Here is an 11,476-nt window from a genome sequence, read left to right as displayed (position 1 = left end):
TTTTCCTGGCACAAACCCTGAAAGAAGTGACAGCAGCTACACCGACTGTAACATGACTGCGAGGGCTGTGTCTGAAATAATCACCAGATGCTTCCCAAGAGCTTCTCTTTCATCTCGGCAGGTTATACTCAGTTGTAATTAGTGTGGGTGGCTCCGGCAATTCATTTAATATACTGTAGGCAGCCATAATGGCAGTGGAGCAGCTAGACGTGTAAAAGGTTTGGTGATGCAGAAGTAAACTGTGTGAAACTATTAATATTGTTTTACAGATATCGTAAAAGTTTTATTTATTTTTGATTATGTCCTTCCAATTAAAAGCAGTAAATGCCGCACACAGCAAGCAAATAACTTTTACGAGCTCAGTTAGATGTTAAATCACGTATTATATTACAAACGTTACAATGAATTAAGTCTGGACCGTCTTTTGACTTCATTAATGGTCTGTAAATGAGCTTAGCTTAATTACCGCCACAGCAAGATGAGGCCTCGCTGTCGAGGGAGCTGAGAAACGGCTCAATCTCAGTTCACCAATAATGTTTGAGTTGAAATGTTTGCTTTGGACAAAAATACAGATTTTTGGTGCCTTGGAGGGATGATTTCTCTCCACAAAATCAATGAAAGTCACAATAATTACTGTGATTATTATCTACTCTTCCCAACACAAGTGATGTTAGTACCCGCTTAGAAATAAGGGTTCGAAAAGTGTCCTTCTACAAAGGCTGAGGTTCTACCTGGAACCATTTGCTAATGAAAAACCCTCTCCTGAAGAAAAGGTTTTTCAAGGGTTCTTGGTAACACTAATGGTTCCAATAAGAACCATTTTGATCCAGAAACCATTTAAAAAGCATTTCCTGAATAAAGTGTTTTAAAAGGGTCCTTTAAAAGCCTAAGAATCTTATATGGTTCTACTTAGCACCTTGATTTCTAAGAGTGTAGTGAAGATAGAGTACAAAGTCGAAACGATTTTAAGCTGAAAGCAATTCTACATTTATACAAACATAATTATGGGGGAGTATATTTAATCTCTGCCTATACACTCTTAGAAATAAAAGTGCTAAGTGGAACCATATAATGTTCTTCGGCTTGTCCTCATAGGAAAACCCATTTGGTTCCAGGTAGAACCCTTTTGGAGGGTTCCACCAAAAATCCTTTTAACACCCTTTATTCAGGAAAGGGGTTTAAAGGGTTCTCTGCATCAAAATGGTTCTTACTGGAACCATTAGTGTTACCAAGAACCCTTGAAAAACCCTTTCTTCGGGAAATGGGTTTTCAGAAGCAAATTGTAGATGGACCCTTTTGGAACCTTTATTTCTAAGAGTGTAAACAATCTAAATGTTGCACACTGGACTTAAAAAGAGTAATTTCCAGGCTGAGGAATCAAAGTGAATTCCAAAGCTCATGTTCATAGTAAACTCTGCAGTCAGTGCACTGCTGCCCCACACTGCTCATGCTGTTTATTTGCACATATTGCCAGTCAGATACTGAGTTTGTATAAATCTCTCTGCGATCGAGCCGCCCTCTGGCTGCTCCACAGCACAGCAGTGAATTCCAAACAGGCTTTTATGTAACAATAAGCACAGCAGCTCTGGTTCATGGTTGATCGTCTGAATCATCAATCACAACCGGCCATTTGTATCAACGGTAACGCAACTGCTCAATAGTTTCCGAAGAGCCACGAGTGACTAGAGTGCTGGTGATCGGTTGCTTAGTTGAGGTTAAGTCCATGACAATCATTGCTTTCACAAAATGCTCCCACACAGTATTATTATTATTATTTCTCAGTTTGTTTTTTTTAATGAAAAGAGCCAGTTCCAGTGTATTTACTAGAAATGAACATGTACAACAACTTCAACACAATTCAGCCATCAGGTTTTGTACTGCATACATTATCATGTTCAGCTATAAACAGAGGAGAAGACAGGAATCACTTACACAGGAACAAAAACTGATGAGAGTCGCCGCCAATCGTGTAGTTGTCCACAGGGCACTTCAACAAGACTTTTTTTTTAGAGATCTTTTGACGTCATGCCATCAACATATAGTCACATGTAAACCGATGATCGGTTCAGTAAACCACAAACATTCAGACCTCATTCCTCCATAACTGACCATATTTGCTACAGATTATGTGAAGAGTATTTCAGTCGACCTCCACTTGACTTTTTGCATATTGTTGTTGTGCTACACGATGATTTATAGATGCAGTATTTGGACTTTCAAGTCAGGGCTCTAATTAAAATTCTAAAAGGAACATTATGAGCCCCTAGAATAACGGTCAGCAAATTCAATCGTACCATCCGTAGGTGCAGTTGACTTCAGGCAAAGTAAAAGGCAAACGGCCCATAATTCATCAATCATTGTATCAGGGACACAATAATTGCTAGTACATTTTTGCCATTTCCTCAATCACATTGAAGTATTTCTGGTTAATTGTTGCATGAAATTAAAAACAGCTATTGTTCACGATCGTCAGCTGAATTCATGTATAGAACAGATAGAGAAAATCTGCAGATTGAGTGTCATAACAAGACATTTGGACCCATTGATATGATCATCCTGTCTGTGCTACAAGTGTCTGAACCACAGAACATGACAAAATATCCAATAGCTGTTGAGATCCTTCAATTATCTTTCAAAAAAACAACCCAAAAAACAGTGTTTTTCCCCCTAAAAACATAAATCTCATCGGGTTATTACAGGACTCACAGGGATTTGACCATCAGTGTCAGTTATTGTATGTTTATAATCTATAATAGTTTCATTTGAATGTACTCTGATGGAAAATAAAACATTAAAGCAAATATTACTGCAGTGTACACATTTGGACTCACAGTGATACAAATATGCATCTTGTTAAAAATACCAATTGCGATATTTATGGTTTTGATTCACAGTGACTGTATTTTTGGATAGACTGATTCCAGACTGACTCTACTCTGACTGTATGTGTGGACATGTTTCCAATATACTGTCACTAGAGGGCAGACATAAAAAAAAAACTACCACCAAACTTTAGACTTAGATTCGTCAAAGTTGACGATGTTGCAAGAAAAATCTGCATGACAGTTCACTGCTACATTTTACTCTCACAGCGCTTTCTACCGTGCTCGTATAAGGAAGACCAACAGGCACTGTTACAGATCCCACAGTATGGACAGTCACTGAGATTAATACTGAGGCAGCACGACGAAGCTTGGGGCGGAATTGGAGCATCCTAAACCTTTAGTGACAGTCGCCACTTTGCATCTGCAAAAAATTGCGACGCACATAATCAAAGTCCTTTGTGATATAGCAGCATCGTATTAGTCACAGTGCACCTCGAGGAGTTGTGAAGAGTATAGTCACCAACATGAAGGTAAAAACATCGTCTAAATACAAGGAAACAGTTGACTACAATATGAAAATATTACTACCGAGCGAGAATTACAGGTTAGATAACGAGAGCTTTCGGATTTCTGGAGGAATCAGGACAGCAGGGGGGGGGTGAAACGGCACAGTTTTATCACAACAGTCAAACCTGAAGAGTTCTTACCCCCTTTAGAAAAAGGAAGGTGATCTGCCTTTTTTCTTTCATCATCATCATCTCTCCTATGCATCAACAACCTTGAATTCAGTATTTGGTACAAGAAATTACAGGAAATAGGAATATTTAATTTTCATCAAAGACAGCCTGAGTTATACTTCGTCGCTCAACACATGAAACCTGAAGGTGTCTAAGTCTAAAGCAGTAGTACTGGGCATGTTATTATTCTGCCCTGTTTAAGCTTTGTGAGCAGAAACGACGTCAAGTTATTTCGAGCTCAAGTATCGTCAGGCCTGACTGAGAGAGCGCTTGTGTGCATACACCAGCGACGCAGGGGCGAGCGGAGCCAAGAGGCATTTATTATCCCTTCAAATTAAATTTAATTGTTGTTTTATTATTCACTTTTTGAGGGCGTATCTTTGTGTTTACAGTCGTCTCACTTTACTAGCGCAGCGTTGCTGTTGTGTCCATCTGTCTTGACATTAACAAATCACTTCCTGTGTGCAGGTAATGTGATCTAAGCACCATTAAATAAAAAAACAGCGAGTGTTGTGTTGACAATGGTTTGGAGGTAACAGACATTTGTTGACCTCCGCCAGGAAGTATATGTTTTCGCCATAGTTTGTCTGTCTGTTAGCAACATAACTCGAAAAGTCGCAAACGGATTTGGATGAAATTTTCAGGAAATGTCCACAATGGGACCAGGAACAAGTGATTAAATTTTGGGCGTGATCCGCTTTCACTATTTTTGGGGGGGCTGAGCTGCCTTGGCGGAGGTCTGTGCTCTCCGAGTGCTTTTCTAGTTTATATTTAAATCCAAAATCTTTTTCACCTGGCATTTTAAACACATTTCTTGAATCTAAGCATTTACTTATATCCTCCAAATATCTGATCGATTTTTGGGAGAAATTTGACAAAATTGTCAGCATTTATTAAAACCTTTATTCCTCAGCCACTGAAGGAGATGACAACTCTAAACCGTTCCCCGGAGCATAAACTAATAAAAACATTGCAACTTTATAAACGGGTTAATATACAAGTTTGTGGAGCGGAAATAATCAAAAGTATTGTGTGACGGACTATAAATCAGGCTTAATGGATATTCACCATTCTTATAAAAAATAATGTATCATACACACAGTAACAGTGTTCCTCTGGTCAAGTGCAAAAACACAAACAAAGGATTTGAGCACACACTGATGCTCACAGAGACTCTGACCCTTCGATTTCCTTCGACGTGTTTCTCCAGTACAAACATCTGAGGTCAGCACTGGCAGTCCGTACAGTGTGGAATTAAAGACATCGCTTCGACAGCCATTTTGCATATAGAGTCTGAATAAAAAAAAGAAATCTGTAGCAACAGGCTCTCTTCACAGAGCAACACTATACACCCACATCGAGCAGAGCTGGAGAGACTGGAGGCGTGAACAGCATGTTTGGTTGATGTCTCTCCAGCTGAAGCGCAGGAGAGAGGTAAAAAAAAAACAGGAATATGGTTTGCGTTGACCCACGTTCGCCGAGGTTTGCTGACAGCAGCGAAGCACAGAGCACAGCTGATGATCCGTTACATAACCGCGAACTGGAAGGTTTCTGCTCAAAACTTGCCGTTATATGAAATAATTAGAAAAAGAAACAAAAACAAACACAGATATATAGATGTATACCCAACACGTCATATTTGATTTGATGGTGACAACACCAGAGAAGCAAACACACACGAGGCTGAATTGAAGGCATTTTGGTTTCAGGAAGTTGTTGAATTGAGCGTCAGATTGTGGGATTGTGGCAGATATTTTTTTTTTTAGTTTAACGTCAGATTTTCTTTAAGATTGTTAGGGTTTCTTTGCAGCATAGGCAGTTTTTCCCGCGCGTGCTGGAGTAGCAATCTGTCCACCAAAGGAACCTATATATGCAACGTATGTACAATGGAACAACCAATAGGAGCGTTTACACTCTCTCTATACTGTCCTGTGATTGGTCAAAGCCTCCTGTGACGCCGCAGATTAAGTTGTGAGGCTGTAAACACTCGATTTACATTAAGCTGAAAGGTTAATACTGAATTAATAATCGATCATGCCAAATTATCCTGCCTACAATTGATTCTATAAAAGGTTTTGTGCAAAATTATGTACAGCTTGCTATCAAAAATGTGTACAGTACAGATATTACCATGTTTAGTGAAGGGATTAGAAAACCTCCCACTGCTTGTTGTCTTAAAATGAACTCAATGATATTATATGAAAGCTATCATACTGCGGTTTGTATCACTATTGTTGGCCCAAAGTCAATCAGTACTAACTTAATATGGGATGCGTTGTTGCTACGTAAATCACACGGAACATGGAAGATTAATTGTGCAAGTTGAAAGGAAAGGTTCACAGTGAAAGAAGGAAGCTTCTGCAATTAAATCAAAGCCTTCACAATTAAAAAAACCCGAATGCATAGTCATGAGGGACACGAGTTTAGTAAGGCAAAAGAACAACTAATCTTAATCTGATTTCACCTCATCAGATAAGGACGAAACATGACCAATACTAACAATGTGAGTTCTCAGATTTCTTCTCAAAGGCATTTTAAAGTAATAAAAAATAGATTTAGCTTTAAGGGTCTTTATGGGACTGAAATAATAGTCCCTTTGCATTTTGTTAAAATAACAGAAACCAGCCAAGATTCGTCATGAAAAGGTCAAAAATAAAAGCTCACACTTTCTTATAATTCCTTCCACCTGAAAGGTGAACAAAGGTCTTCTTTGCTGCTTCTTTCATTTCCTATAAACCAAAACTACCATGTGCTGCAGAACTTTTTACATCATAGAAATCGGTACAAATAATGCATCCTCTTCATGAATTAACCATTGAAATAAACAGAGCACAGTTGGAGATGGTCTGGTTTCTTAAAGCACGTTAGGACAAATTATAGTATCGTATATTAAAATATAAATTTTTGTTAGTTTGGTGTTAGTTTTAACTCGGTACTAAACCTGTTTAAATTGGGTTTACTTCAGTGCTTTAACCTGTTAGAGTTTAGAGAGTAGAGATGTGAAAGTGCTTCTATGCCAATATACAGAATCTTTAACTGAAATAAAACCATCCTAAGGCATTCTCATGATCGGTAAAAAACACCGATCCGTGCTGCTGTTCTATTGCACAGAAAAACAAATCAAATTGAAGAATTATTATTGAAAACAGTGACTGAGGTCCGTGTAAAAAAAGTCCTCCTCGTTCTTCTGCCAAATCATTTGGTGATAAAATACATTTGGGAGGTGGACGGGAAGTATAATGTGCTGAAATGGCCCGTATATGAAGATGGAAAGTCCTGGTTAGAGTCTTACACAGGCCAATCGTGAGTCTGACTCAAAATTATTAATTAGAACAAAAGTTCCTTGAAAGCAACACAAGCTACCTAAAATGGCAACAACTGATACAAATTTCACATTTGCTAACATGGAGGATTAATAATAGCGGGTGAACCAGCTACTTTGGCATCACTTGGTTTGGATACGATGTCACGTTATCCATCTTTTTATACCATCTGGGTGCTACATGTGATGGTTGAAAAATAGACATTACCAATGAAGCCTTTCCATGTTTGTGTTCATGTTTGTGTTCATGTTTTGCATGCGTTTGTTAGTTATGACAAGTACTTTTCCCGACGTGGCTGTGAATGTAAGGAGGAAACATCAGGAAAAAAAAGAAGAAGAGTGAGGTTAGAGCTATACGAAATATTGGCACATTATCTTATAAACACGGTCAACTTGTCTAAGAGTCTTTTGTCTCATGTTTCACAGGGTTAAAAGTGCATACATTGCCAAACACGCGATCCGTTCTCCTGCTGTAGTTCTTGTAGAGTCTCTCTTCTAAAGTGTGCCACTCTTTCTTTCTCGTGCTCATTAATGCCACCACAGACTTTGCGGTGAACCGACGTGCTCCTGCCCCACTGACCTTTCTCACACCTGCGTCTCCACGCCGTTAAGTTTAGGCATCAGGATGCGAGGAGTCACCCCAGAGTTGAGGTCCCTCTCGAACTCCAAGAGCTGGCCCATAAAGTTAAGATTGGGAGAAACCACGGGGCGGCGGCTCCGCACGTATTTGTAGGCATCTGTCATTGTCATGAGCGTGTGCTTCATAAGGTAGGCGATGACCACGGTTGCAGAACGGGACACGCCGGCTTGGCAGTGTACCAACACTCCCTGTCCACTCTGATATGCCTCCTCTGTGGACAAGAACAGAACAGAGGCTCACATTTAACCCCCAAAATATAAAACCCCCCAAAAAACCAAACACTGTTTGAAAATAAAGCAGTCATGCCCTCATATATAACACACTGCCATGCCCTGTGCAAACATTTACATAGAGAAAATCTGTATTTTTTAGCTCAAAGGAACATGGCAGCTGGCTGTTGGTCTACTGCTGCCCTGTTTGTGTGTGAGTCACTTAAATCTGAACAAAAGGATTCCAAAGTTACTAAAAAAACACATATGATCACTTACTGATGGAGGCAGAAGTGGATTTTCTGAGACAAACTTATGTTTCTCAACAGAAAAGGCTGTCTAATGTGATAAATCATATTTTTAAGATATCGTTGACTTATTATGTGAGCCTTTTGCTAAGTGGTTAAAAACTTTTTCTTTGTGTCCACACCAGCATCCATGTCTCAAGCTGGTTGCCAACTCAGGACGCACGCACAGAGCTGTCAACATCTGTAAGTACCCCTTAAAAACCTGGTCTATCAGGTAGTGGGCACAAATATAAAAACTCTATTAGAAAATCGATCTATAGGAAACAATGAAAAATGTAAAAATCCCCTTGGTTCATTATGGAATTGTTTGGGATCATAGTCTGCTATGTAGCTAGTCCTTCATTGTAGCCCGTGATGGAGTTTTGTTCACACTGTAACATGTTGAAATTGTGAGACCATTGGGTCCAAGACCATTGGGTCCACTCCGGCCCCCAGAATGGATTATAATTTAGGCATAATATTGTTGAAATAGCACTTATTTTTCTCAAGAAATTTCAGGTTGTTCATAATATGTTTGGTAAAAATAAACTTCATTAAATTCAAAACCATGGGAAAATCTGTCTGGCCCACAAATTGTGCTCTGCGGCCCCTGAACTAAAATAAGTTTGACACCCCTGGTGTAGTAACTAGAGTGGGAGTGCCATCAGGCGGTGGCATGTTGACTAAAGTTGATTTAGCAGCGCTAATGTCATCGACAGACCCACATATCGAGTCTCTGAAAGAGTTTTATCAAATTTGGGCGAGCACAACCCAGGGAAGCGACAGCTGCTGAGCAAGTCGAGAGTGTTGCTTCAGTTACCTCATCAGTGAGCATCTTGTCTGTGGGTAAAATAATGCAGGCTCCTGTCTCTCTCTGTTTTGGCCACAGCCCAGGACGCTCACTTACAGCTGTTGTGCCTCCTGTGAGCCTAACGATAAAGCTGCAGTTCATTACGGAGTATTGTCAGATCCAAAATGTTAGAATCCCCATACCAAGTGTGGTCTTGGTGGCTGTAATGTGCATACAGTGCATCTTTAGTGCAGTGCAACATTTGTGATTGGATGATAATACCAGGTCCTAAAAGTGTATTTGTTATAAAACCGCCCTATTCACACACTCACAAATACAAGCGTATATGAGAATTAAAATCTCACCAATGAATTCAAAAACCTCCTCAAAGTACTGTCGAAGGTTTTGCTTGCTGTTGTCGGTGGCCGGCAGCCGTTTGTAGCGCAGTCCAGAGCTGACATGGTAGAGGGGAAGGTGCGTGGTCACGTTGACCACGTAGCCAATGTTGAGGCGCAGCAGCAGGTCCACGTCTTGAGCGTCTCTTTCGTTCCCCAGAAACAGGAACGGCAGGATGGGGCTGATCACAGCGTTCTCTGCGTCAGGAGTCATCACGCTCTCATCGGATAGAGACGCAGGCAATGACGAGGAAAGTGGCAAAGAAAGGTGCACTGGAAGGAGACAAGAAATGTGACACTTTAAATTGTTGCTGTGCAGTATTTGCTGGCTATAAGTGACAGGTAATCGGTGTGGCAATGAGTAAAGAAGCTAAATGTTTGCAGTGGTTTCACATTAAATGGAATCTGCTCAAAATAGTAGCAGCATATGCTTGCTCGAGACTGCATTACAGTTCAAAGATGATATCTTTTTACATTCTCTGCACATCTTTGCTTTTTACCACTTGCAAAAGTGACTTTAAAGATATTCTTACTTCTGCTCTTCTCCTCTTCTTGCTCTCGGTTCAGGGAGTTCAGGGCAAGGTGCATGGACTGAGCTGTTGGCAAAGAGTGTCCTCCCTCCCTGTCTCTTTGCCAGGGTTTTGGTTTGATGAGTGTGTCGGGGGCAGACGGTGGAGGTGAAAAGGACACAGGTGATGTCGGGGATGCAGAGCGGGGAGAAGGGGAACGAGGAGGATATGGTGCATCTTCATCTTGCTCTGAATCATCATCCATTCCTCCATCTTCTCCTTTATTCAAAAGTCTCTTCAGTGAGTTCTGACCTTCATCATGCCTCGGTCCTGACCTGCTACCCATAAAATCAAGGGCAGCCATTCGGCCCTGCTGCAGCCGCCGCCGGCCAGCATGATCTGTGAGCTGAGCCTGTGCATATTGGAGGTTTTTACAGTCCAAGAGGACAAGGCCTGTTCCATTACTACCATTTTGGGTCTGGCTTGGACAAGTCCTCGCTACACCAGTTCCCACCCCAGCACAGTGATTCCTTTGGGCTTTAGAATGGGTCATCTTCTTGGCTAGTTCCTCAGGCCAGATCGTTCGCACACTGTAGTCATCATCATCAGCTTGGAACGCACCCGTCGACTGAGCTGCTCCGAAGCCTCTTCCTGGGGGTTTTCCTCGACGAGGGTTATATGTGACAACTATGGGGTCGCTGCTGCAGTAACTACAGGTGGAACTACCAGTCTGAGAGGACTTTGGGTTACATCCTGTGACACAGCTCTGAATTGCCCGAAGAGGAGCAGAAGAGGACAAAGGGGTACAGGGCAGACATCCTCCAACCAGTTTTTTGCGGAGGACGGCAGGACTCTCAAAGTTTCTGGCCTCACTGGAGCAGGAGGTGCAGCGGACAGGTTTGAATAGATTTGCTCGGCAGTCAGACACAGTGCTATTAGAAGAGGAGGTGTTGGAGGTCGAGGCAGTGGACAGACACCCACCTAGATTTCTAAGGCCCATTTCCTTGCCTCCTTTCTTCAATCCTCCAACATTGTGAACACCAGAAAATGAGGTGGAAGAGCTGCCTCCACCTCTTTGGCAGCTGGCAGAGTTTGCTTTACACCCTCTGCATCTTACCAACCTCCAGCAGCCACAACTGAATGGATGGGTGCAGTCAATGGTACAGGTGTGGTCAGGGCTGGGGAAGCCTCCAGCATGGGAAGAGCAAGGCGAGAGGGGAAGACCACGAAGAATGTGGGGGCGGTGATCCCTGGAGCGGGATGGCTGTGGCTGGCTGAGTTGCTGAAAGGAAATTGGGGCATGGGTCGACTGGGAGGGAGGGGATGTGGGGAAGTTTGAATTTAAGATGGCAGCATGGGGCACAGGGACAGAGTTCCGGTGGTAGGGCAGGCTGTTACTATTATGGCTTTGATGAACAGTTCCCAGTTTGGAATTCTTCTTGTGACCTACAGAGGGAAATTCTTGGTCACTTCTGGTATGAAACTTTGTGTTTTCCTTCTCCTTTTCACTCCTGAGCTGATGCTGCTGAGCCTGAGCGGGTACAAATTGTAGGACCCCTCCGGGGGAAGTCGACAGCTGACGTTGTCGCTGTGACTTGTATTCAGCTCCACCTGGTCTCTCTGCGGTTCCAGGTTTTTGCTTGCATTGTCCTTGATCCAACTGTGTGAAGGTGCATTTTCCTCTGCCACCTTTTACACTCCCGCTGCGTCCTAATGAGTTACTGGCTCCTCCCTCTCGTCCTCTTTTGTCAACGCTTACCCT

At 41.9% G+C, this 11,476-nt stretch overlaps 1 protein-coding gene across 1 annotated transcript; it reads right to left on the bottom strand.

Moving 5' to 3' along the window:
• Positions 1 to 7,469: 7,469 nt before the first annotated feature.
• Positions 7,470 to 10,714, bottom strand: LOC310944890 (dual specificity protein phosphatase 10; the record flags this gene model as incomplete). Its single annotated transcript, XM_083910735.1, has 3 exons — positions 7,470 to 7,735; positions 9,176 to 9,478; positions 9,739 to 10,714. The coding sequence occupies 3 exons, from the start codon at positions 10,712 to 10,714 to the stop codon at positions 7,470 to 7,472; spliced, it is 1,545 nt and encodes a 514-aa protein (XP_083766861.1).
• Between the last annotated feature and the right edge of the window lie 762 nt (positions 10,715 to 11,476).

Source organism: Microchirus variegatus (genome assembly GCF_963457635.1).
Source record: "Microchirus variegatus genome assembly, chromosome: 2".
Classification (NCBI taxonomy): Eukaryota; Metazoa; Chordata; class Actinopteri; order Pleuronectiformes; family Soleidae; genus Microchirus; species Microchirus variegatus.
Note: the sequence above shows the minus strand (reverse complement) of the source record. Positions and strands in the feature narration are given on the sequence as shown.